Genomic DNA, 27186 nt, shown 5'->3' on the forward strand with positions numbered 1-27186 from the left:
TACGGACTGGCTTAAAAGGATTTGCTGAGCTTCAGGATGTCAGATTGAGACAAACTTATCGAGCGATGTTCATCCTTCAGGCTGCGGAGCACAGAGCTCTCCTTTCGCATCTTCAAGAAGGAATGTGAACACATCTCATGAGGTCACATGCAGCTTTAAAGGACACTGATTAGGCCTCCATTGGAATACTGTATCTCATTCCAGTCTCCCTGCTGTAGGAAGGATGTTGTGAAACCGGAAAGGGTTCAGAAAAGATTTACAAGGATGGTGACTGGGTTGGAGGGTTAAAGCTAAAGGACGAAGCTGAATAGACTGGGGCTATTTTCCCTGGAGCATCAAAGGCTGAGGGATGACCTGATAGAGATTAGTAACAGCATGAGAGGCATGATTGGGTTTATAGACATTGTCTGTTCCCTGGGGTGGGAGAGTCCATAAGTGGAGGGCATAGGTTTAAAGTCAGTGAGGCAAGATCTAAAAGGGATTTAAGGTACATTATTTTCAGGTAGAGGGTGGTGTATGTATGAAATGAGCTGCCAGAGAGAGGACTGGAAGCTGGTACAATTTCAACATTTAAAAGCCATCTGGATGGGAAAATGACTAGGAAGAGTTCAGAGGGATATGGGCCAAATGCTGGCAAATGGGACAACATTTATTTAGGATATCGAGTCAGCATGAACAAGTTGGACCAAACGGTCTGTTTCAGTGCTGTCTGTCTCTGACTGTTATTCTCTCTTGCTCCACAGTGCAGACCCTGAACCGCAAGATTATCTTGGAGGCCTCCAAGGCAGAGAGTGGGGCTTGGTGCCTCGACACCTCCTGGGGCTCCTCGGCGACATTGACCCGATTGTCTGTACTCAGAGTAGGTGTTGCACGGGTTTCTGGAGTTTGAACAGTTTTGCCCAACTCTCTCTCACCTTCTGAACACTTTTCAGGACAAAGAGCTTCTTGGTGTTCCCTTTGACTGCCTCCCACCAAGTGCAAAAAGGGTCTTCATCGTTCTCCAACCTGTGTGCTCTCTTCTGAGCTTCTTAATGATTTTTCTGGGGTCAACAGTTTCACATTCAGCTTCCATGTTCCCTTGCCAGCCCGCTGATCATCCTGTAGGTGACAGTCAGCCAGCAGGAGGCAGTAGTCAGAGAAGAACACCGGCTTGACTTCAATGGATATGATCGAGGACGTGTGGGCGCAAACAGGAAATCTATCCAATGGGTGTATAGACCCGTCTGGCTATGACCAGGCGTTTCTACTCTATGCTCAGTCTGCAGGGGTGCTGAAGATGTTATGCAGCTTGGCAACTTTAACCGTTTCCATCAGAAATCTGGACGTCGAGTCCAGTTCACTGTCATACCCTCCATATTGTTCATTCGTGCCGATGATGCAGCTGAAGTCTCTGGCCAGAATGACTGGCCTGGACATCACCAGCAGCAGTGGAAGCAGGACGGCCAACCCCTCACTCTTTCCCAGTGGGGTCTCCATGTTAATTTCTCCGGGAAGCGTTTCTCCATGAGCCTGGCCTGATCTACACATCTCCCAGGAACTATATGGTAACTGTAAACAGTCTTAAAGTGAGCCCGATTGATTCACCCTCCTATCAGTAACTTGCCAATGATTCTTGCCTGTTTCACAATCAGTCTAGTCTGATCTTCTCTTCCTCTGAGTGAATCCTTTCTGTCCTCTTCCATTCAGCCCGTGCCTTTGCGACTACAGCCAGATTCCCCTTCAGGCTGCCTTTCATTCTCCTCACTGTCTCGGTGCTGCCACATACATCACCTGTCTCTCCATTTCCCTCTGTTATCGTTCTTGTGAAACCCATCCCCCTCCCTGACCCACCTTCCAGCTGCAATGTTGGAAGATCACCACATTGGGCATTGCCATTAGTGCTCCAGCTCATTCATATTTCTTCACCAAACAGAAATACAACTCATCAACAAGAGTAAGTGGCAGGCAAATGACATACATCAAACATCTAAAAGCAGTTTGTTGTTCAAAAGTGGAACTAACTTTAATTAGTATGCGTACAATAGAATCAGGAAGAATAATACATATATAGCATGCAACTCATTTCACTGAACACATTTGTCCAATAAATGATATCTCTGCAGTTCAACCAATTCCAACAGCATAACATTAGAGACAGAACATTTGGAAATGATACAGAAATTTCAGATACTAATGATTTAAAGAGGAGTACAGATTAAGATTGGGGAAACTGAACATGGTGTACACACTAAAATCAATTTCGCAACTGGAATGCCTCATTCAGGCAATTACATCTCTCTCCCTCAGTCTCAAATGGTCTTCTTCCCATTTGATTTTCTTCCACTCTCTGGGCCACCCCCAATAAGCAGTTCCCTTCCCTCCCCAGTTTAGCCTCATGCCTTCCTTTCCACTGGTATGGAATGGTATCTTTCTAGTACGTTTGATTTTCGATGAACACACCGCACTGGTTTGTGACCAGGTCAGCCAGTTGAACCTCTCAGAATATGAGTTGCCTGATTGTTTCATATTAACAGCCCAAATCAGGGAGCCCTGGCTGACAGATAAGAAGTGTGAGGGTCAGAGATGCTGACACCCTCGCAACTATCTCTGAATGAGGCAGTGCTAAAGTTGAAGACAGTTCATTTGTAAATAAAAGTTGAATTGGAGATCGACACTGGCCTCAGTGTATTTAAAATACATCTCCAGCACTGGGTTTGAATATTATTGTTCTCCTTTTCTTATCAAATATCTCTGTGTGCAGTGATCAGCAGGGTTATAACATGGAGATATGGGAACAGGATTGTTTAGATTCCCTACAGTGTGGAAACAGGCCCTTTGGCCCAACAAGTGCACACCAAACCTTGGAGCATCCCACCCAGACCCACGCCCCTGAACACTATGGGCAATTTAGCATGGCCAATCCACCTAGCGTGCACATCTTTGGACTGTGGGAGGAGACCGGAGCACCTGGAGGAAACCCACGCAGACACAGGGACAAGGTGCAAATTGCACACAGACTGAGGCTGGAATTGAACCTGGGTCCCCAGTGCTGTGAGGCTGCAGTGCTAACCGCTGAGCCACCGTGCCGCCCCATATCGTGTTGCTTTTGCACAAACTTTGATGAAGAGGAAAATGCCACTGATAATGGGAACTGCAGATGCTGGAGAATCCAAGATAACAAAGTGTGGAGCTGGATGAACACAGCAGGCCAAGCAGCATCTCAGGAGCACAAAAGCTGATGTTTCGGGCCTAGACCCTTCATCAGAGAGGGGGATGGGAGAGGGAACTGGAATAAATAGGGAAGGGGGGGGATGCGGACCGAAGATGGAGAGAAAACAAGATAGGTAGAGAGGAGAGTACAGGTGAGGAGGTAGGGAGGGGATAGGTCAGTCCAGGGAAGACGGACAGGTCAAGGAGGCAGGATGAGGTGGTAGGTAGGAAATGGAGGTGTGACTTGAGGTGGGAGGAAGGGATGGGTGAGAGGAACAACATGTTAGGGAGGCGGAGACAGGCTGGGCTGGTTTTGGGATGCAGTCGGGGGAAGGGAACAGCTGGGCTGGTTTTGTGATGTAGTAGGGGGAGGGGAAGAACTGGGCTGGTTTTGGGATGCAGTTGGGGAAGGGGAGATTTTGAAGCTGGTGAAGTCCACATTGATACCATTGGGTTGCAGGGTTCCCAAGCGGATTATGAGTTGCTGTACTTGCAACCTTCGGGTGGCATTATTGTGGCACTGCAGGAGTCCCATGATGGACATGTCGTCTCAGGAATGGGAGGGGGAGTTAAAATGGTTCGCGACTGGGAAGTGCAGTTGTTTGTTGCGAACCGAGTGGAGGTGTTCTGCAAAGCGGTCCCCAAGCCTCTGCTTGGTTTCCTCAATGTAGAGCGGGTCAGGAGTGAGGGGGCAGGTCACTGTGAGGGGGTCAGGACTGCAGGGGCAAGTCACTGTGAGCGGGTAAGGACGGAGAGGGCAAGTCCTTGTGATTGGGACAGGGCTGAAGGGGCGAGTCGCTGTGAGGGGGTCAGGACTGCAGGGGCAAGTCGCAACGTGCGGGTCAGGACTGCAGGGGTAATTCGCTGTGAGTGGGTCAGGTCTGCAGAGAGAAGTCGCTGTGAGCAGGTCAGGACTGCAGGGTCTAGTCACTGTGAGCGGGTCAGGAGTGAGGGGGAAAGTCGCTGTGAGCGGGTCAGGACTGCAGGGGCTAGTCACTGTGAGCGGGTCTGGACTGGAGGGGCAAGTCGCTGTGAGCGGGTCTGGACTGGAGGGGCAAGTCGCTGTGAGCGGGTCAGGATGGAGGGGGCAATTCGCTGTGAGCATTTCCCTCAGTCACTGCATCCCATTTCCCTCAGTCACTGCATCCCATTTCCCTCAGTCACTGCATCCCATTTCCCTCAGTCACTGCATCCCATTTCCCTCAGTCACTGCATCCCATTTCCCTCAGTCACTGCATCCCATTTCCCTCAGTCACTGCATCCCATTTCCCTCAGTCACTGCATCCCATTTCACTCAGTCACTGCATCCCATTTCACTCAGTCACTGCATCCCATTTCACTCAGTCACTGCATCCATGCTGCACGGTCCATGCTATGTATAAATGTGGCATAAAATCCTTACTTGTATGTTCATTTCCTCTTGTAATAACATGTGGCATCATTAGCATCCTTAATCACTTGCATTTAATCGGAAAGCCTGGTACAAACACCAGATAACATGACAGTCCGAACAGAACGCATTTTCCAATGCTTTAAACACATAGTCATGTGTGTCTCAGTGAATAAAAATCCTCCTCATTTTACCGTAATTAAATCTCATAATAAAGGGAGTATGTCTGAAAGTCGTCTCATCCGAAGGAAAACAGACTTGCTCCAGGAAAGCTGCTAAAATATACCAAAAAAAAATATGAAATGATTCTGGAAATTTCTGCAACACAAAGATCAAAGGAAACAATAGTTTGATGAACACCCTGTTAAGTGTTGCACTTACACATCACATTTTGGAAAACAAACCACACTGATTTTCTACTTTACATAAAAAAATTGTTCCAAGTCTTCATTCTGCAGCAGAGAACTGAAAAGGTGTAGACTTTTAACCTGCATAGAAAGTATGTGCGGAAGTGAAAACAAACAAAAAAAAGCCACTTCTGTCCTAAAAAGACAATATCATATCACAAAAAGGCAGGGAAGTTGGAGAATGCAGCATCATGCTTCCTGCAGAGATCAAGTTTTGTCTGTGTCGTAAAAAACAAAAAAAACTGTGGGCACTGTAAATCAGCAACAAAAGCAGAAGTTGCTGCAAAAGCTCAGCAGGTCTGGCAGCATCAGTCAAGAGTGGGATCTGAGGAAGGGTCACAGGACGCGAAACATGAACTCTGACATTGTCTACGTCATAGTGAGTTATGTCTATTGCTTCAGCAAAATCCAACCAACTCTGAATGAAAATCAATGCTTAAGAAATATCCAAAACATCCGCTGTCCCCGTTGTGGCTTCCTCTACATTGGGGAAACGATGCAGAGGCTTGGGGACCGCTTTTCAGAACACCTACGCTCAGTTTGCAATCAACAACTGCACTTCCCAGTCACTAACCATTTCAACTCCCCCTCCCATTCCCGAGAGGACATGTCCAACCTGGGCCTCCTGCAGTGCCATTATGACGCCACCCGAAGGTTGCAGGAACAGCAACTCATTCTGCTTGGGAACCCTGCAGCCCAATGGTATCAATGTGGATTTCACAAGCTTGCAAATCTCCTGTCCTGCCAATGCATCCCAAAACCAGCCCAGCTCGTCCCCGCCTCCCTAACCTATTCTTCCTCTCACCCATCCCCCCTCCCACCTTATACCGCACCCCTATTTCCCCTCATCCCGCTCCCTTGACCTGTCCGGCCTCCCCAGACTGACCTATCCCCTCCCTGCCTCCGTACCCATACTCTCCTCTCCACCGATCTTCTCCTCCATCCATCTTCCATCCGCCTCCCCCTCTCTCCCTATTTATTTCAGAAACCGCACCCCCTCCCCATTTTCTGAAGGTGGTTCTCGGCCCGAAACGTCAGCTTTTGTGCTCCTAAGATGCTGCTTGACCTGCTGTCTTCATCCAGCTCCACACGTTGTTATCTCGCATTCTCCAGCATCTGCAGTTCCCATTATCTCTCCAAAACAAAGGCTGCTGTCTTTCAAAACCCAATCTCAGATTTTGAAGATAGTCCTTACCCTGAAAAAATACCAAATATGTATAAAGTGGAAAACTGGAGGTGAAACCATTCAAAAAATTTTCATTGGCACAACAAATGTTCAAACTGTAAAAGCAGGTTAAGCACCTGTATATAAGCAAACTTTAAACAGACACTTACAGCCAACAAATGTGAGAAATAGCCATTTCTTGCTGGATTACCAATTTTGCTGTTGGGAAAATAGGCCTAGGCTTCGCAATGTACATTCAAACAAGATAGCACCCTCTCAGAACTCAACACTCACAGTCGTCGAGTTCTGTTTTCACAGGTTGGAGTCTAATAGCATCAAGCACAATACACCAAATCTTCTTTGGTACCTTTTCCTTCCATAAAACTGCTTTTAGTAGATGTGCACAGAATTCATTTTGGACACGTTGAACAGTTGCTAAGTTCAAGACGCCAGTTCCAGCACTTGGACTTGCATCTGCTTCATCATCAAAACAGAACAAAAATAAAGACCCACTCCTTGTAAGTCACATTTTCCATTTTTAGTGACAAGGTGAAGTGCGAGAACTGCTCACTTGATGTTCAAATCTCTTAAGGATGTACCTATATATTTCAATTCTGTGAAATATGTGGAATGAGTTCGAGAGAAGGATTAATTTTGTTGCGCTGGGAGAGAGCTGGGACAGTTAAAATAGGTTGAATGGCCTCCTCCCATGCTAAAAATGTCCATAACTGTTCTTGGCCCTGCTAAATTCAAGTGGCCATCCTTTCATTGTAACTGTGAGACGCAGCATGTTACGATAGATGGCATAATGAAGAAATCCTTTGTTATTAATGAACTTTTCAGCACTCGGCATTCTTCCGAAGTCAAATGTTCGATATGTACCTGTTGCACTGACTTGGTTCCAAACAGTTATAATGTGGAGGTGCTGGTGTTGGACTAGGATAGACAAAGTAAGAAGTCACATGACATCAGGTTATAATCTGACACGTTTATTTGAAATCACACAAGCTTTGGGAGTGCAGTCCCTTCATCAGGTGCGGTCAGGGAGGAAAACACACAGACACACAATTCATAAGCAGACAGATCAAAACATCGTACAACTGGTGTGAGTGGAGTGTCAGATAATAAGTCTTCATCCAGGATGTTTGTTTGTTTGCAGATATTTTGTTGAAGAAACACACAACTTGTAGTTACAGTCAGTGTGGTATCTTATAAATTCTTGCTTTTGAAATGAAGGTTAAAACTCTCAGACAGATTCTGAACACAAGCCTCTAAACTACAAGTCAGAGTCTGACCTGAGATGTCACCTTTTGTACATTCCTGTTGCGCTGCCTGATTATCATGACAACACAGCACTGACATTGGCTTTAGAAACGCTTTACTTGCCTCTAACACTCTTGGTCACCTGTATAGAGTTATTATCTGACACTCCACTCACGCCAATTCTATGATCATTTGATCTCTCTGCTGATAAGCTGTGTCTCTCTGTGGTCACCTCACGAACTGCACCTGATGAAGGGGCTGCACTCCAAAAGCTTGTGTGATTTCAAATGAACCTGTTGGATGACAAGCTGGTGTCATGTGACTTCTGACTTCAAACAGTTATAGAATGTGTTTTCAATCCTATCGTGACTTGACAATAAGTCAACTTCTTAAAATTTATAAAATGAGAATGTCAAGTGAACTATGTCTAACGTTGAGCGCTTAAAAAAGGAAATATTACAACCATAGTCTAGTCAGACAGTAAAGACAGAAGGAATGATTTCATCGACTGTGTCTGACACCACACAATTAATCCCCCTGATCGAAGAAAGGTTGGCTGCGTTCTGTTTCTTCAGGAACATCCAGCTAATACCACCTTCCTACTGCTTGTTTTATTCATCTGGTGTTCCATCTAATTCCTTGCAGTCTTGGTCAAACCTTCATGTAATTTATTTAAATTTTCAATAAAATAAATTTAACTTTATATTCCACAATTTTAACATCTCCTTTTAAGGTTTGAACGGTTCACTTCGTACACTGCACATGTTGTGTCAATAATTGGAGAACATGGTGGAAAAATCAAGATATATTGACAAGTAAACAAATGGCTAACTTCTGTTTCCTTGTCAGTAATGCCTTTGGAACAGAACATAAAGTTGCGCAACTATGTAGAGATAACAATTTCAAACTGGGAAGACCACTTTGTGGTCCCCACACCAATCTCTATTCACGACCTACTGATTGCATTACTCCGCCTTGGCAACAATGTAACATTACACTTGTCTCAGCACAACCTTGGCATCTTGTTTATCCCATGATGAACGTCCGACCACACATTCATGCAATCCCTAAAGCTGTCTCTTTATATCTTTTCAATCCTGCCTACCTGTCTGTTGTCTCGGCTCATGAGCAGTGAAACCTTCACCTGGAACTACTTCACTTCTGGACCTGACAATTCCAATGCATTCCCTGATGGAGACCCACATTTGTCCATTGAACACTTGAGGTCGTCTAAAACTCCACTGCCTGAGTCTCAACTTGAACCAATTCCCATTCTCTGTACTTTCTACCTGACTGATACTATTAACAGTAATTTTATTAAATTCTCATTTTTGTTTACAAATCGTTACTTGGCTATGCCTATCGCTATTTTGGTAATCTCCACCAGTCCAACCATACTTCAGGACATCTGCACTCGTCTAATTATGTCCGCTTGCCCACTCTTCATTTTAAACAGCCCACTACTAGTTGCCAAACATTTAATTGTGTCGGCTTCAAACCCAAGAAGAGACTTCCTGCACCTTCAGCGAGCAAACTCACATCCAGAATCTCAACCCAAGCAACAAATCCTCTCAAAACTCGCTAACTTCCTACAACTCTTAGCCTCTGTACATTTCCTCTTTTAAGGCACTTTTTCAAACAATCCTCTTTCATCAAGCTCTTGATCATCAGAACTAACAACTTAATAAGGCTCAGTTGTATTCTGGGATCGTTAATACTCCAATCAGATGCCTTCAAAGTCTCCCTCCATTAAAGAGATTTTATAAGTGGTTGAAGTCATTGCCAAGCAGAGGGGGACGAATTGGGGAGTTATTTCAAAGAGCTACGATATGCCAAACGACCTCCTTCCACACTGGCCAACTCTGATTGTACAAAAACAAAAATGATTTTCAGACTTGGGAAGATCCCTCAAAAATGTCACAAGTAACCAGCTTTTGGGCAGAGTCGAGCTGCTGAGATGATAGACCAGGATTTAGGGGTACCAGGAGTGATAATATGCTGAACACAATCAAATTTTGAGGTTGTAGAATGATGTGGTCTTCGGCATTTTTGACACTTGGACCATTTTCCTTCCTTTCCACAGAACAAGTCAAATAGCGGCAGCACAATGTTGCATGGCCGCTCAAGCTTGCTCCACCGTCGATGATGATTGTGGCTGGTCTTCCACATCAATTCAACTTTTGCTCATATCTCATCCTCTTTTCAAAACATCGATCTATTCACGTGTAGTATCCCTCTCGCTAACTTAATGAGAATTCATTCCAATCAATGAACTCCTAACGCTGACCCACCCCAGGTCAAAAAATTCAGCCGAGATCAGGAACTGATCTCGCCTGTATGGCTGAGCTGGCTTTTAAAAAGTTTGCCGGTGAGAGTCCCAGTGAGAAACATTCATTGAAAAAAAATAATTGCATGGATGGCTCTCCAATCCTAAACTCTATTCAAATTCAGTTGGCTTGTGATGCAGACTGATGCCCTGCAGAGAGGGCTCAATTGCCACAGTGAGCTGACCACAAAAGGTCTTCGCCTCAATCCCTCTACTTCCCTGAGGCATGGTGATCTTCAGGTTAAATCATAACCAGTTGTCTCTCTCGAAGGAGTCGCCAAATGGCGTGCCTTTACCTTGAACCCTGATAACATGGCAACAAGCAGATAACTCAGCTGATGTCACTGACTAATAGAATCCTCAACTATAGTAATATTAACCATGTGATATCATCAGAAGGCATGCTCAACTAAGTTTTAATTTGCAAATTAAGTTAACAACCATTCAATCAATATTACTGAAGTACTCATATTACTGATCGTCTCGATACAACATTGTGGTTACATCTGTTCATAAGTGAAGTGTAATGTAATTGCACTTACTGTGGTTTTATCCAAGTGATCCTGCAATGAGTCAATAAGCAGGTCACTCACAGGTTGCCGATCAGTGTGGACCCCCTCAGCTGTTATCACATGAGCCTCAAGATCATCCAGAACTTTCTGCAGTTCTTGAAGTTTCTCCAACGCCTTTTCCACCTGTTTCTGCCAGTTGCTCGCACGGATTTTCAGTTGTTCCCAATTTTCCTTCACTTCTATTGACTGTTTGCGGACAGCTTTGGCAATTCTCTGGGCTCTCTCTTCCGGGGCAGGTTCTGGAAATATGGAATGCAAATAATTTATCAACTATTCATGATTTTGATCGATACATTTTCTTTCTAATCCCCTTTCCTTTAAAAGGTCTCTATGGACTTTCTCCTGAAATTGGGATATATAGTATAAGACGAAAGATTTTGGTACAGGCACATCAATGATAAATTCTCTAATTAGCTGGCAGGTCGCGGAGCCATTAACAGAGAATCACAGAGAACCAATACAAAGCCAAATAAAATTCTGCAGATATTTGAAATTTGTCACTACCAAGGAAACTTTAAAGAAGGAAAAGGATTAGTGACTAAATGGGGACAATTCTCAACAAAAGATTTGAAAAATCCTTTCAGGATATCTTTCATAGCTATGAGACAAACATCCAACACAAACCAACTTTCATCTTTCAGGACTGGCAAGTTAGAATGATAAACCCAAAGTCTACCCTGCATAGTTCGCTCTAGAACTCACTTAATGAGCTTGTTAAGAGATGTAGAGATAACAAAGTGTGCAGCTGGATGAACACAGCAGGCCAAGCAGCATCTGAGGAGCACAAAAGCTGACACGTTGGGCCGAGACCTTTCATCAGAAAAGGGGGAGGGGGAGAGAGTTCTGAAATAACTAGTGAGAGAGGGGGAGGCGGATCAAAGATGCATAGAGGAGAAGATAGGTGGAGAGGAGACAGACAAGTTAAAGAGGTGGGGATGGAGCCAGCAGAGGTGAGTGTAGGTGGGGAGGGAGGGAGGGGATAGGCCAGTCCGGGGAGGACGAACAGGTCTCCGGGGCGGGAAGAGGTTCGGAGGTAGGAAATGGGGGTGGGGTTTGAGGTGGCAGGATGGGATCGGTGGGCTGGTTTTGGGATGCGGGAGGGGGAGGGGTGATTTTGAACCTTGTCAAGTCCACATTGATACCATGGAGTGCAGGGTTCCCAAGCGCAATATGAGGTGCTGCTCCTGCAACCTTCAGGTGGCATCGTTGTGGCACTGCAGGAGGCCCAGGATGGACATGTTACCTGAGGATTGGTAGGGAGAGTCGAAACAGTTCGCGACTGGGAGGTGCAGTTCTTTAGTGCAAACTGAGCACAGGTGAAGCGGTCCCCAAACCTCTGTTTGGTTTCCCCGATGTAGAGGGGGCCACAATGGCAACAGTGGATACAGTCTACCACATTAGCAGATGTGCAGGTAAACATCTGTTTGATGAGGAAATTCTTGCTGGGGCCTGGGATGGGGGTGAGGTATCGGGACCAGTGAATTTTAAACGTTGTGATGACAACATTTATGGATATGCAGGGAAAAGTGCTGCGTGTAGGAATTGCTAGAGGGGAGTGTGGAGCGGATAAGGGGGTCACCTAAGGGTGGTGGGAAAAATGTCTTTGGTGGTGGGGTCGGATTGCGGATGGCAGAAGGGTCGGAGGACGACGCATTGAATCCGGATGTTGGTGGGGTGGTACGTGAGGGCGACGAGGACACTGTTTTGGTAGTTATTATGGGGTGCGGGTGTGAGGGATGAGTTGTGGGAAACGCGGGTGACACGGTCGAGGGTGTTTTTGACCACTGAGGAGGGGCAAGTTCCGGTCCTTGAACAACCCTCAACAGTTTCTCTTTCAATTCCTCCCACTTCCTACAGACAAAGAGGGTGGCCAGGGTAGCCAAATGGGCCCAAGCTATGCCTGCCTCTTTGTAGGTTACATGGAACGCTCCCTCTTCCGTACCTGCACTGGCCCTCAACCCCACCTCTTCCTCCGTTACATTGATGTCTGTATCGGCACCGCCTCGTGTTCCCACAAGGGGCTCTAACAGTTCATCCGCTTCACCAACACCTTCCTCCCGAACTTGAAGTTAACCTGGACAATCTCTGATACCTCTCTCTCCTACCTGGACCACTCTATTACCAACCACTGAGAAACAAACATCCATTTCAACTCCACCAATTCCCACAGCTACCAAGATTACACCTCCTCTCACCATATTCCTGCAACAATTCATCCCCTATTCCCCATTCCTTTGCCTCTGCATCTGCACTCCCAGGATGAGGTATTCTATTCCCGTATATCTCAGATGTCCTCATTTTTCAAAGACCACAACTTGCCCCGCTCTGTGGTTGATAACGCCCTCGACCGTGTCGCCAGCATTTCCTGCAACAAATCCCTCTCACCCAACCCCGCAACAACAACCAAAACAAAGTCTCCCTCGTCCTAACGTACCACCCCACCAACCTCCGGATACAACGCAGCATCCTTCGAAACTTTCAGATTCTCTGGGAGGCTACGGAGGTGGTGGCGGAGCCTTTGGCCTTGATCTTTGAATCCTCATTGTCTACAGGTTTAGTACCAGAAGGCTGGAGGGTTGCAAATGTTGTGCCCTTGTTCAAAGAGGGCAGTAGAGATGACCCAGGTAATTATAAACCCAGTGAGCCTTCCGTCTGTTGTAGGAAATGTTTTGGAAAGGATTATAAGAGAGAGGATTTATAATCATCGAGCAAGCACCAATTTGATGGGAGATAGTCAACATGTATTTGTCAAGGGCAGGTCGTGTCTCACAAGCCTCATTGAGTAATTTTGGAAGGTGACCAAGCACGTGGATGAGGGTCGGGCAGTTGACGTGGTGGACATGGACTTCAGTGAAGCCTTCGATAAGGTTCCACATGGTAGGCTATTGGAGAAAACATGGAGACATGGGATTGAGGGAAATTTAGCAGGTTGGATGAGAAACTGGCTTTGGCGAAGGAGGCAACCAGTGGTGGTTGATAGAAAATATTCAGCCTGGAGTCTGGTTACTACTGGTTTGTCTCAAGGATCTGTTTTGGGACCACTGCTGTTTGTCATTTTTATAAATGACGTGGACGGAGGCATTGGTAGATCGGTTAGTAAGTTTGCAGATGACACTCAAGTCGGTGGAGTGGTGGACAATGTGGAAGAATGTTGCAGGTGACAGGTCGACTTGGATGAACTGCAGAATTGGGCGGAAAGGTGGCAGATGGAGTTCAATGCGGATAAATGTGAGGTGATTCACTTTGGGATGAATAATAGGAAGGCAGAATATTGGGTCAATGGAAAGATTCTTGGCAGTGTTGCTGTGCAGAGGGTGTCCATCTATGTCGATCCCTGAAAATTGCCATCCAGGTTGATAGTGCTGTGAAGAAGGCTTACGGTGTTTTAGGTTTAATTGGCAGTGGGATTGAGATCCAGAGCAACTGTCCAAAAAACTGGTGCGGTCTCATTTGGAATATTGCGTACAGTTCTGGTCGCCCCATTACAGGAAGGATGTGGAAGCATTGGAAAAGGTGCAGAGGAGATGTTGCCTGGTCCGGAGCGAAGGTCTTCTGAAGAAAGGCTGAGGGACTTGGGTCTGTACTCATTGGAGAGAAGGTGGTTCAGAGGGGATTTAATAGAGACATACAAGATGATCAGTGGATGAGACAGGGTGGACAGTGTGGGTCTTTTTCCAAGGATGATGACGTCAGCTTGTATGAGGGGGCACAGCTAAACATTGAGGGATAATAGATTTGAGACAGATATCAGAGGCAGGTTCTTTACTCCGAGAGTGGTAAGGATGTGGAACCCCCTGCCTGCCAATGCAGTTAGCTCAGCCACATTAGGGGCATTTCAACAGTCCTTGGATAAGCAGATGGATGATAATGGGATCGTGTAGGGGGATGGGCTTAGATTAGTTCACTGGTCCATCCACATCATCGCAATGAGCAAAAAAGCACACCGTTGTCTCTACTTCCCAGGAGGCTCAGGCAATTCCATGTGCCCACAAGGGCAACTTTCATTGATGTACCACAGAAAGCATCCTATCTGGATGCATGTCACAGCACGGTTCCTCTAGCAAAACAATCCCTAATTATTATGGCTCCTGCCTTTCTTCTTCCAGGCAGAATTGGTTCTGCTTTGTCATAACTAATTTGGGAGAAAATCCACGCTCAGTCTAAGTTAATTCTTCCAACAATTCAGACACCATGGAATACTGAGCAATGAGTTGGTGTGTGAGAAAAAGAGCGCGAGAGAGAGAGACAGAGCGCGAGAGAGAGAGACAGAGCGCGAGAGAGAGAGACAGAGCGCGAGAGAGAGAGACAGAGCGCGAGAGAGAGAGACAGAGCGCGAGAGAGAGAGAGAGCGCGAGAGAGAGAGAGAGCGCGAGAGAGAGAGAGAGCGCGAGAGAGAGCGAGAGATGGGCAATGAGGGAGAGAGGGAGAGACAGCAGACAGAATAAGTGACAGAATGTGAGTGTGTGAGCACCTGCATCAGACAGTGAGAGATGTTGCTGACGTGGAGATAGTTGAGAGTGTCGATCACCAACAATCTCTCCTCGTCCACCCAGATCGTCGCAATGGGCAAAAAAGCACACCAAATGTCTCTATTTCCCCAGCAGGCTAAGGTAATTTGGAGTGTCCGCAAGGTCAACTTTCATTCATGTACCAGAGAAAGCATCCTATGTGGATGCATGTCACAGCATGGTTTGGCAACAGCTCTTCCTACGACCACAAGAAACCTGCAGAGTCATGAACACAGCATCGTCCATCATGCAAACCAGCCTTCCATTTGTTGATTCCACCTCTACTTGCCGCTGCCTCGGGAAAGAAACTGACATAATCAAAGGCCCTTCTCACCCCACAAATACACTCTCTTCTCCCTTTTTCTGAAGGGAAGATGTAAAAAAAGTTTGTATACATGCGTGAAAAGATTCAAGAACAGCTTCTTCACCGCTGTTATTGGACATCTGAATAGGACACTGAAAAGCTTAAATCTAATTTTGATCTTGCTCTCTGTGCATCTTCTCTGTAGCTGTCACTATGTTCCGTTTCACGAATGCGCCTTGTTTGATATCACCTGTCTGTACTGCATGCAGAAGAAAACTTATCACTGTACCTGGGCACATGTGACAATGATGACTCAAATCAAGATAATAAAATCTGAGGCTGGATGAACACAGCAGGCCAAGCAGCATCTCAGGAGCACAAAAGCTGACGTTTCGGGCCAAGACCCTTCATCAGAGATGCTGCTTGGCCTGCTGTGTTCATCCAGCCTCACATTTTATTATCTTGGATTCTCCAGCATCTGCAGCTCCCATTATCTCTGACTCAAATCAAATTGACTGTGTGCAAGAGAGAGGTGAGCATATGATTGTGCTCAAGAGTGCAAAGACAGTGCATGAAAGTGTGTGTGTGCGCACGACAGAATGTGTGTGCCAGTGACTGAGCTTGAGAGTGTGTGAAAGGGAGTTAGCACAAGAAGGGAGCGTTACAGCATGCATGAGGGAGTGAGTGTGTCTCTAAGTGTGAGTGAGCTTGACAGCAAGTGAATTTGCAAACCTAAGTGTGTGAGGGAGAGATTTGTGGTAGTGTGTGTGTACTTGAGAGTAAGAGCATTGGCAAAAGATCCTGCGACAGTGCATGCAAGTGTGCTACAGAATGTGTGCAAGACCGTGTACGACTGTGTGACGGTATGGAGTATGAATGAGTGAGAATGTGACAGAGTGTGTTCATGACAGACTGTGTTCCTGACTTTTTTTTTTGTGTGTGTGTAGTGTGTTTGTGCATGAGGGACAGAATATGCATGTGCAACATAGTGTGACTGTGAACCTCTGTTGGTGCCTGTGAGTGATGGGGGAGAACAGGGAGAGGAGAGATAAAGACTGAGAGAGAGAGAGAGACAGAGAGAGAGAGAGAGAGAGAGACAGAGAGAGAGACAGAGAGAGAGACAGAGAGAGAGACAGAGAGAGAGACAGAGAGAGAGACAGAGAGAGAGAGACAGAGAGAGAGACAGAGAGAGAGACAGAGAGAGAGACAGAGAGAGAGACAGAGAGAGAGACAGAGAGAGAGACAGAGAGAGAGAGAGAGAGGGAGAGAGACGGAGAGAGAGAGGGAGAGAGACGGAGAGAGAGGGAGAGAGAGAGGGAGAGAGAGGGAGAGAGAGATGAGATGAGGAATTTGAAATGATGAGTGGTCAATACCTGGAGGAAAAAAAGAACAGTGTGTGAGTGTTAAGAGAAACCGCTGGATGCAATATGGAGGCTATTGTTTTATTGATTGTACTAAATGAAAAGCAAGTGTCACCTCTCAGTGTTAGGGGACAGGAGATGTGCATTAGAGAAGGAGATATAGTCAGCCTTGTTGTGGACAGCAGACACGTTGCAAATGCATAGAAACTGACATTAAAGCTTTCTTGTCAATGTGTAAAGAGGTGAGACAAATATGACGAGTCAATATTGTACCTTTGCGCTCAGTAAAATCATGGAATCATGAATCAGAGAACCCTTACAGTGTGGAAACAGGTCGGTCAGCCCAACATGCCCACACTGCCCCTCACAGCATCCCACCCAGACCCATCCACCAAAAACTCACCTAACCTACACATCACTGAACACCTTGGGAAATTTAGCACGGCCAATCCACCGACCTTGCACATCTTTTGACTGTGGGAGCAAACTCGAGCACCCGGAGAAAACCCATGCAGGCACATGGAGAATGTGCAAACTCCACACAGAAAGTCACCAAAGGGTGGAATTGAGACAGTGGTGTTAACCAGAACCACTGTGCTCTATATTATGCGAATTCAGCTGCAAGCATTTTTTTTTAAAAGAAGGGAAACTTACCATCGTCACAGGATTAGAGTGGTTTCAATCTTCTATCAGCTTTGAGAGCCTTATCCATATCTGCCTTCACAAGGGCAAGGTGATGGTAACGGTGTGAGACCGGTTAGTGTGCAGCAGTTCGCCATGCAAAACATTAACGGCACTTTCATTGCTTTTTTCCCAGGGGCATAACAGAAAGACAAGAACACGAAAAAATCCTGAAATCTTTCTCCAAATTTCAATCTCAAAGGGACCATCCGTTCCTCAAAAGTCATAACCGAACTGAACATGGGCCTCCTGCAGTGCCACAAATGATGCCACCCCAAAGTTGCAGGAACAGCAACTCATATTCCGCTTGGGAACCCTGCAGCACAATGGACATGGCTGACAGCTCTGTCAACCACGAATGCAAGGAATGCTCAGTTGAGCAAGAATGCAGACATGTCGGAATCCCTCCAGCAGAAGATGATATCATTAGAACAAATGGATCTGTCTGGACAGTCCTGTTTGTAGATTTTGGGAAGTAAGACTCTATTGTTTGTCATCAAGGATATGGTTGAGTGATCATATTCAGACTGAAGAGACCAAGAATGTGAGGCTGGAGAACGGGTGCAGAACCATGCCTCTCGGAATTCCTGTGCGTGTCTATGCTTGGCTTGGGCTACTACGGTTACCTTGTCGCAGTGTCCTCTGAGAGGCATGATTCTCCACCCATAATGCAACCAACAAGCAGATACAATTGGACCCCCACATACAAACCCATACAGATCAAAACCAGAAATGACAGTACTCATGGTAACAGACCGGACAGTGTCAATTCCAGACAGAGTAGAATAACATCGTTTCATTGGAGGCTGTACTGATGATGTCACCGATCATGGTGACGAAACGTCTGAATGAGAAGAAGCCAGCTCGGCGAGCAAGTTCACAACCTCAATCAGAGAACTGGCTGTTTTGAACTACCTTGTTCAAGAGTTTCAGTTTTGATTTTGAATGTTAAATCTCGCTCCCACATAGGGATGGAGGATTACTGTTAACAGCTGCATTCTAACTAATTCATATCGAATCATTATTGTTTTGACCAGTCTTCGGGTCAGGCTCCCTCAGTGACTGAGTCTCCCAAATTGTTAAGTTCCCTCGTGAAAGACTCCCCTTCTTTACACACCCAACTAGATCCACCTCAGTTGGTACGAATTAAGCTGATTAAAAAGGATCTTGGTCTTGTGGATACCTTCCTATGTTTCAGAAGGAGTCAAGATAACTCAGGGTGACACGGTGACTCAGTCGTTAGTACTGCTACCTCACAGCACCAGGGACCTGAGTTCCATTCCAGCCTCCGATGACTGTCTGTGTGGAGTTTGCACATTCTCCCCTTGTCTGTGTGGGTTTCTGCTGGGTGCTCTGGTTTCCTCCCACAGTCCAGAGATGTGCAGGTTAGGTGGATTGGCAATGCTGAATTACCCACAGTGCCCACGGATGTCTAGGTTAGGTACATTAGCCATGGGAAATGCAGGCTGACAGGGATAGAGCAGGGGAATGGGGATGGGTCTAGGTGGGATGCTCTTTGGAGGGTTGCTGTGGGCTTGTTGAACTCAATGGCCTGTTTCCACACTGGGGATTCTGTAAAACTAGCTTCTCCTGAACTCGTGAGAGAGTGAGTTTATCAATTGCTAAATGCAAGAAGTCATAAGGCACCACAAATCTGCACAAGTTAGAAACAAGAAATTTGCTCAAAAACCATAAAAGTTAAGAGGGATACGGATACTTCAGCCTTTGGATTGTTTGTGAAGAATAGAAAGTGGGATGTTGTGGCCACTAAGTTGGGCGATCCCCGTAATGTTGATATGAATTCAGCAGTTAATTTTGAGATTCTTGTTGAAATTCTTTTGACCTTGTTTCCCTTTTGACATTGCCCAGGTTTGCAGTGCTCAGAGCAAGAGATTTTCTTTTCTTCTTACCTGCAGCATAGGGCGATGAAACGGCTGTCCCAGAGCCGTGACCTCCGCAACTCCTGAGACTACACGAGCACATTCGCCCAGACTGATACGAAAGAACTATCGCGAGAACAATACTCAGCGTGGTACTGGAAAAGACAGCATGTACAAACAGAAAACAGCTGTAAATAGTGTCAAGAGGTGAAATCAAGTGATAAAGCTAAATTCATGGCTCTTTGCTTGCGTGCTCATTGTATTCAGAACAAAATCAACAAATTAATAGCACATTTCTAGGTTGACGGGCATGATTTTATAGCTATTACAAAGACATGGTTACAAGGAGATCAACACTGGAGCTAAGTGCGCAGGGCTATACGACATTCCAAAAAGACAGGCAGGAGGGAAAGTGACTGTAAGCAAAGAAATTACTATGAGAGCAAGAAACGATCTTGGATCGGAAGATCTAGAATCCAATTTTATTTATTTGTTAATGGGAGGAGGACATCACTAGCTACGCAGTGTTTATTGTCCATCCCTAATTGCCCAGGGGACAGTTCAAAGTCAATCATATTGCTGTGGGTCTGCAGTCACATGTAGGCCAGATCATGTAAGGGTGGCAGTTTCCTTCCCTAAAGCACATCAGTGAACCAGGTGAGTTTTTCTGACATTTGGCAATGAATTCATGGTCATCATTATATTCTTAATTCATGATTTTCTTTTATATTGAATTCAAATTCCACCATCTGCTGTGCTGGGATTTGAACACAGGTCCCCAGAATGTTATCTCAGTCTCTGAATTAACAGTCCAGCAATAATACCACTGGGCCATTTCCTCCCCCATCGTGGAACAAGAAAGCCTGTAGCTGACTCCCACTTGGGAAAAACAGTGAACCAGGAGCTTCTTAAATGGGCGATCGCATCTCCTTACCTTTTAAGACAGCCATGGATAATCAGGACCTTGTGGGAAGGGACGAAATTGGGGGAGGGAAAATTACATCAGTGTTAGGTAGGAGCTGAGCAGTATTAATTGGGAGGAGCTTTTATTGAACAAGTCAACATTTGATACGTGGGAGTTATTTAAAGACCGACTCTTCAGTTCAGAACTGGCCTATTCCAGGGAAGGAGGAATGACAAGGATGGCAATCTAAGGACATACGGACATAAGAAATAAAACAGGAGGAGGCCATCTGTCTCTTCCAGCTCATTCCGCTGATCTTTTTTGCGGACTCAGCTCCACTTACCCTCCCATTCACCATAACCCTCAATTCCTTTCCTGTTCAAAGATCTCTCTGTTTTGGCTTTCAAAACATTCAACAAGGGAACCTCAACTGTTTCAGTGGGCAGAGAATTCCACAGATTCACAACCCTTTGGATGAAGAAGCTCATCCTCAACTCAGTTTTAAATCTGTTCACACTTATTTTGAGGCTGTGCCCCCGAGTTGGAATTTTGCCCATCAGTGGAAACAATTTCCGATCCATTTGTTTCACAATTTTAAAAGTTTCTATTAGATCACCCCTCATTCTTCTAAATTCCAGTGACTGCAATCCTAGTCTACTCAATCTCTCCCCATACAGCAACATTTTTAATTCTGGAATCAGCCTCGTGAACCTCCTTTGCACCCCCTCCAGTGCCAGTACATCCTTTCTCAAGTGAGGAGACGAAAACTGTACAAACTACTCCAGACCAAGCCTCACCAGCACCCTATACAACTGTAGCATACCCTTCCGATTTTTAAACTGCATCACTCTCGCAATGAAGGACACTATTCCATTTGCTGTCTCAATTACCAGCCGCATCTGCAAACTACCTGATTCAGACATAAGGCTGCCCAGCTCCCTCTGCGGAGCAGCATGCTACAATTTTTCACCATTTAAGCAAGACTCCATTTTTCCATAATTGCTCCCAAAATGGATACCCTCACATCTACCATCATTGGACTCCATCTGCTAGACCCTTGTCCATTCACTTAAACTTTCTGCATCCTTCCGCAGATTTTCATTGTCCTCTTCAGACTTTACTCTCTCACTCATTTTAGTGTCATCTGTGAACGTAGAAAAATACAGTGCAGAACAGGTCCTTAGGCCCTCGATGTTGCGCCAACCTGTGAACTAATCTAAGCCCATTCCCTCACACTATCCCATCATCATCTATATGCTTATCCAAGGACTGTTTAAATGCCCTGAATGTGGCTGAGTTAACTGCATTGGCAGGCAGGGCATTCCACGCCCTTACCACTCTCTGGGTAAAGAGCCTGCCTCTGACATCTGTCTTCAATCCATCACCCCTCAATTTGTAGCTGAGCCCCCTCGTACAAGCCAACATCATCATCCTAGGAAAAAGACTCTCACCGTCCACCCTGACTCATCTTTCTCTGATCGTCTTCTATGTTTCTCTTAAAGGCCCTCTTAGCCTTCTTCTCTCCAATGAGGACAGACTCGAGTCGCTCAGCCTTCTCTCACAAGACCTTCACTCCAGACCAGGCAACATCCTGGTAAATCTCCTCTGCTCCTTTTCCAATGCTTCCGAATTCGTCCCGCAATGGAGCGACCAGAACAGGTCGCACGAGCGTTTTGTGCAGTTGCAGCATGACATCACGGCTCTGGAACTCAATTCCTCTCCCAATAAAGTCTAACACACCGTATGCCTTCTTCACAGCACGATCAACATGGGTGGCAACTTTCAGAGATCTATGTACATGGACGCCAAGGTCCCTCTGCACATCCACACTACCAAGAATCGCCAGGCCCGGATCAGATTTGTCCTCGGCTGCTTTGGGAAGTGAGAAATGCAATTGCTTCGCCACTTGCGAAAATCTTTGCATCCTCGCTCTCCACTGGAGTCGTACCTGAGGACTGGAGAGAGGCAAATGTAATTCCTCTCTTCAAGAAAGGAAATAGGGAAATCCCCGGCATTTATAGACCGTTAAGTCTCACGTCTGTCGTCTGCAAGGTGTGAGAAAGGATTCTGAGGGATAAGATTTATGACCATCTGGAAGAGCATGGCTTGATCAAATACAGTCAACACGGCTTTGTGAGGGGTAGGTCATGCCTTACAAACCTTATCGAGTTTTTTGAGGATGTGACTAGAAAGGTTGATGAGGGTCGAGCTGTGGATGTGGTGTATATGGACTTCAGTAAGGCATTTGATAAGGTTCCCCATGGTAGGCTCATTCAGAAGGTCAGGAGGAATGGGATACAGGGGAACTTAGCTGCTTGGATACAGAATTGGCTGGCCAACAGAAGACAGCGAGTGATAGGAGAAGGAAAATATTCTGCCTGGAAGTCAGTGGTGAGTGGAGTTCCACAGGGCTCTGTCCTTGGGCCTCTACTGTTTGTAATTTTTATTAATGACTTGGACGAGGGAATTGAAGGATGGGTCAGCAAGTTTGCAGACGACACAAAGGTCGGAGGTGTCGTTGACAGTGTAGAGGGCTGTTGTAGGCTGCAGCGGGACATTGACAGGATGCAGAGATGGGCTGAGAGGTGGCAGATGGAGTTCAACCTGGATAAATGCGAGGTGATGCATTTTGGAAGGTCGAATTTGAAAGCTGAGTACAGGATTAAGGATAGGATTCTTGGCAGCGTGGAGGAACAGAGGGATCTTGGTGTGCAGATACATAGATCCCTTAAAATGGCCACCCAAGTGGACAGGGTTGTTAAGAAAGCATATGGTGTTTTGGCTTTCATTAACAGGGGGATTGAGTTTAAGAGTCGTGAGATCTTGTTGCAGCTCTGTAAAACTTTGGTTAGACCGCACTTGGAATACTGCGTCCAGTTCTGGGCGCCCTATTACAGGAAAGATGTGGATGCTTTGGAGAGGGTTCAGAGGAGGTTTACCAGGATGCTGCCTGGACTGGAGGGCTTATCTTATGAAGAGAGGTTGACTGAGCTCGGTCTCTTTTCATTGGAGAAAAGGAGGAGGAGAGGGGACCTAATTGAGGTATACAAGATAATGAGAGGCATAGATGGAGTTGATAGCCAGAGACTATTTCCCAGGGCAGAAATGGCTAGCACGAGGGGTCATAGTTTTAAGCTGGTTGGTGGAAAGTATAGAGGGGATGTCAGAGGCAGGTTCTTGACGCAGAGAGTTGTGAGAGCATGGAATGCGTTGCCAGCAGCAGTTGTGGAAGCAAGGTCATTGGGGTCATTTAAGAGACTGCTGGACATGTATATGGTCACAGAAATTTGAGGGTGCATACATGAGGATCAATGGTCGGCACAACATTGCGGGCTGAAGGGCCTGTTCTGTGCTGTACTGTTCTGTGTTCTATGTTCTAAGAATCTTTCCATTGGCCCAGTATTTTACCTTCCTATTATTCCTCCCAAAGCGAATCACCTCACATTGAACTCCATTTGCCACCTTTCCTCCCAATTTTGCACTTTATCCAAGTCTCCCTGCAACATGCGACATTCTTCCACAGTGTCCACCACTCCACCGACTTTAGTGTCATTTGCAAACTTACTAACCCATCCACCTATGCCGGCGTCCAAGTCATTTATAAAAATGACAAACAGCAGTGGGCCAAAAACAGATCCTTGAGGCACACCACTAGTAACCGGACTCCAGGCTGAATATTTTCCATCAAACACCACTGGTTGCCTTTTTACCGAAAGCCAGTTTCTGATCCAAACTGCTAAATCTCCCTCAATCACAAGGCTCCGTATTTTCTCCAATAGCCTACCATGTGGAACCTTATCAAAGGCTTTACTGAAGTCCATGTCCACGACGTCAACTGGCCTTCTCTCATCCACATGCTTGGTCACCTCCTCAAAATCTCCATGAGGTTTCTGAGACACGACCTGCCCTTGACAAATCCATGTTGACTATCTCCAATCAAATTGTTGCTTCCGTGATGATTATAAACCCGATCTCTTATAACCCTTTCCAAAACTTTTCCTGCAACAGACGTAAGGCTCACTGGCTGTAATTGCCTGGGTCATCTCTCCTGCCCTTCTTGAACAAGGGCACAACATTTGCAATCCTCCAGTCCTCTGGTGTTAAACCTGCAGACAATGAGGACTCAAAGATCAAAGCCAAGGGCTCCGCCACCTCCTCCCGAGCTTTCCAGACAATTCTCTGAAAATTCCTCTCAGGCCCAGGGGATTTAGCTAGCTTCACACCTTCTAGAATTGATAACATCTCCTCCTTACTAACCTGAATCCTTTCAAGTCTAATCGCACGTATCTCAGTCGTCTCCTCGATGATATTCTCCTCTTCCTCAGTGAAAACAGATGAGAAATATTCATTTCGCACCTCTCCGATCTCTACCCGGTCCACACACAACTTCCCACTTCTGTCTTTGATTGGCCCTATTCCTACCCCAGTCATCCTTATATTCCTCACATACCTTGAGAAAACTTCACGGATCTCCTTTATTCTACCTGCGAATGACTGCTCAGGACCCCTCCTTGCTCTTCTTAACTCTCTCTTTAAATCCTTCCTTGCTCATCTGTAACTCTCCATCGCATCAACTGATCCATCTCATCTCAACATCACATAAGCCTCGCTCTTCTGCTTAACGCGAGATACAATTTCTTTAGTAAACCACGGTTCCCCTACCTTATCACTGACCCCTGCCTGACAGGGACTTACCTATCAAGGACACGCAATATCTGTTACTTAAACCAGCTCCCCATTTCGATTGTCCCCATCCCTTGCATTTTGCTACCCCATTCTTTGCCTCCTAAGTCTTGCCCAATTATAATTGCCTTCCCCCATCTCGAAGTCTTGCCCTGTGGCATGTTCCTCTCCCACTCCATCGCTAAACTAAACGTAACCGAATTATGGTCACTCTCTCCAAAGTGCTCATCTACCACTAAATCAAACACCTGGCCTGGTTCACTGTCAAGTACCAGATCCAGTGTGGCCTCCCCTCTTGTCGGCCCTTCGACGCACCATGTCGGGAAACGCTCCTGCGTGCATTGGACGAAAACTCATCCATCCGATGTACGAGAGTTACAGCATTTCCAGTCAATGTTCAGGAAGTTAAAGTCTCCTGTAATGACCACCCTGTTCCTTTCACTCCTGCCCAGAATCGTTTTGCCAATCCTCTCCTTCAGATCCCTGGAACTTTGCAGAGGCCTATTAAAAAACTCCCAGCAGTGTGGCCTCTCCTCTCCTGTTTCTGGCATCAGCCCATCCCACCTCAGTAGACCAGTCCTCCTCAAAAGTTTTTTCAGCCTCCATTATCCTGTCCTCGACAAACAAAGCCACATCTCCCCCTCTTTTCCCACCTTACCTGATCTTACTCAAAGATCTGAACCCTGGAACCTGCAACATCCATTCCTGACCCTGCTCTATCCATGTCTCCGTAATGGCCACAACATCGAAGCCCCAGGTACCTATCCATGCTGCAAGCTCACCTCGCTTATTCCGGATACTCCTGGCAGTCAAGTAGACACACTTCAATTCAGCTTGCTGTTTGCCAGCACACTCCTGTGACACTGAGATCCTGTCCATGTCCTCTCTATTCTCTTTCTCCTGTGTACTGAAACTACACCACAGTTTCCCATCCCCTTGCTAAGCTAGTTTAAACCCACCCGAACAGCACTAGCAAATTTCCCACCCAGGATATTAGTGCCCCTCTGGTTCAAGTGGAGACCGTCCTGTTTGTACAGGTCCCACCTTCCCCAGAATGAGCCCCAATTGTCCATGTACCTGAAGCCCTCCCACCTGCAGCATCCCTGCAGCCACGTCTTCAGCTGAAATCTCTCCCTGTTCTTTGCCTCGCTATCACTTGGCACGGGTAACAAACCAGAGATAACCACTCCGTTTGTTTGAGCTCTCAGCTTCCAGCGGAGCTCCCTGAAATCCTGCCTGACATCCCTATCCCTCTTTCTACCTATGTCGTTGGTACCTATGTGGACCATGGCTTGGGGCTGGTCACCCTCTCCCTTCAGGACCCCAAAGACACTATCCGAGACAACACGGACCCTAGCACCTGGAGGCAACGCACCAATCGTGAGTCTCTTCGGTTCCAAACAAGCCTTCTATCTGTCCCTCTAACTATTCAGTCCCCAATGACTAACGCTCTCCTCCGAAACCCCCTTCCCTTCGTTCCAAGAGCGACAGACTCTGTGCCAGAGACCTGCACCCCAGTCAGTATTGAGGTAATGCCTCATCGTAAGGAGGGCAGAATTGACGGAGTGGCAGATATTTAGAGGGTCAGTACTGAGGCAGTGCACAACCGTCAGAGGGTCAGTACTTAAGGAGAACCCCATTATCAGAAGGTCAACACGAATGGAGAGTCACATCGTCAATGGTTCAGTCCTGAGGAACAGTTCATTATCATAGGGTCAGTCCTGAGGCAGTGCTTCATTGTCAGAGGGTCAGTATTAAGGTTTAGAATTGAGGGAGTGCTATCTGATTATGTCACTCTGACAATGAGGCACTGCCTCAGGAATGAGCCTCTGACAATGAGGCACTTTCTCAGTTCTGAATCTCTGACAAGGAAGCATTCCCTCTGTATGGACCCGATGTCAATGAGGCACTCGCTGAGTACTGACCCTCTGACAAAGTTCCAATAGCTGACTACTGACCTTCTAATCATGTGCCCCCGACCCCATTTCTAAATCTGTTACACTGAGGGCACTGCCTCAGAACTGACACACTGGCTATAAGGCAGTCCGTAAAGACTGACCCGCTGATCATGAGGCTGTCCCTCAGTTAATGACCCTCTAAATATGAGGCACTCCCGTAATTCTGACCGTCAGGAGCTACCTCAATGTTGACTCACTGATATAGAGGCACTGCCTCAGAATTGACATGCTGACGATGGGGCACTTGCTCAGGACAGACCCTCTGATAGAGCTGCAGGTTTGATATTAGAGCAGTGATGCACCGCGAGCAGGTCAGGATTAAGGGAGTGCCACACAGTCAGTGGACCAATATTAGGGGAGTGCCACACTATCAGAGGATCACTCTTAATGGAGTGCTGCACTTGTGGTGACTGAGTACTGAGGCAGGGCAGCACTGCAAAGGGTCAGTCATGAGAGAAAGCTCCATTTTCAGAGGGTTAGCACAGAGGAAGTGCTTAATCAGAGAGCTATTTCAGAGAGAGTGCTGTATTGTCAGAGTTTCGCACTGAGGGAGTATCACACAATCAGAGGTCCAATATTAAGGAAACAGTGCACT

General features: G+C 46.3%; 1 protein-coding gene and 2 long non-coding RNA genes across 6 annotated transcripts in view; all 3 read right to left on the reverse strand.

The window, feature by feature from the left end:
• Positions 1-27186, reverse strand: part of LOC132209153 (uncharacterized) — a 1475533-nt gene that overhangs the window by 1174904 nt on the left and 273443 nt on the right. The window lies entirely within an intron of this gene.
• Positions 1-27186, reverse strand: part of LOC132209152 (uncharacterized) — a 200285-nt gene that overhangs the window by 160357 nt on the left and 12742 nt on the right. Inside the window, exons 2-4 of one of the 4 annotated variants that reach the window (XM_059644307.1) lie at positions 19077-19201; positions 10283-10551; positions 5798-6182 (exon numbers count right to left, since the gene is read on the reverse strand). In XM_059644307.1, coding sequence (XP_059500290.1) covers positions 6036-6182; positions 10283-10551; positions 19077-19201 — 541 coding nt within the window. In that variant the 3' untranslated portion in view covers positions 5798-6035. Of the gene's footprint in view, positions 1-5797; positions 6183-10282; positions 10552-17139; positions 17291-19076; positions 19202-27186 lie in introns of those variants that run through there. The other 3 variants (XM_059644309.1, XR_009445243.1, XM_059644308.1) reach the window with 3 other exon arrangements.
• On the reverse strand, positions 1977-5734 carry LOC132209157 (uncharacterized). The gene is made up of 2 exons (XR_009445251.1): positions 4961-5734; positions 1977-4854 (listed from the first exon to the last, which is right to left on the reverse strand). It is a non-coding gene; the product is annotated as an uncharacterized LOC132209157 (long non-coding RNA).

This window comes from Stegostoma tigrinum, unplaced genomic scaffold (genome assembly GCF_030684315.1).
Source record: "Stegostoma tigrinum isolate sSteTig4 unplaced genomic scaffold, sSteTig4.hap1 scaffold_68, whole genome shotgun sequence".
In the NCBI taxonomy this organism is placed as follows: domain Eukaryota; kingdom Metazoa; phylum Chordata; class Chondrichthyes; order Orectolobiformes; family Stegostomatidae; genus Stegostoma; species Stegostoma tigrinum.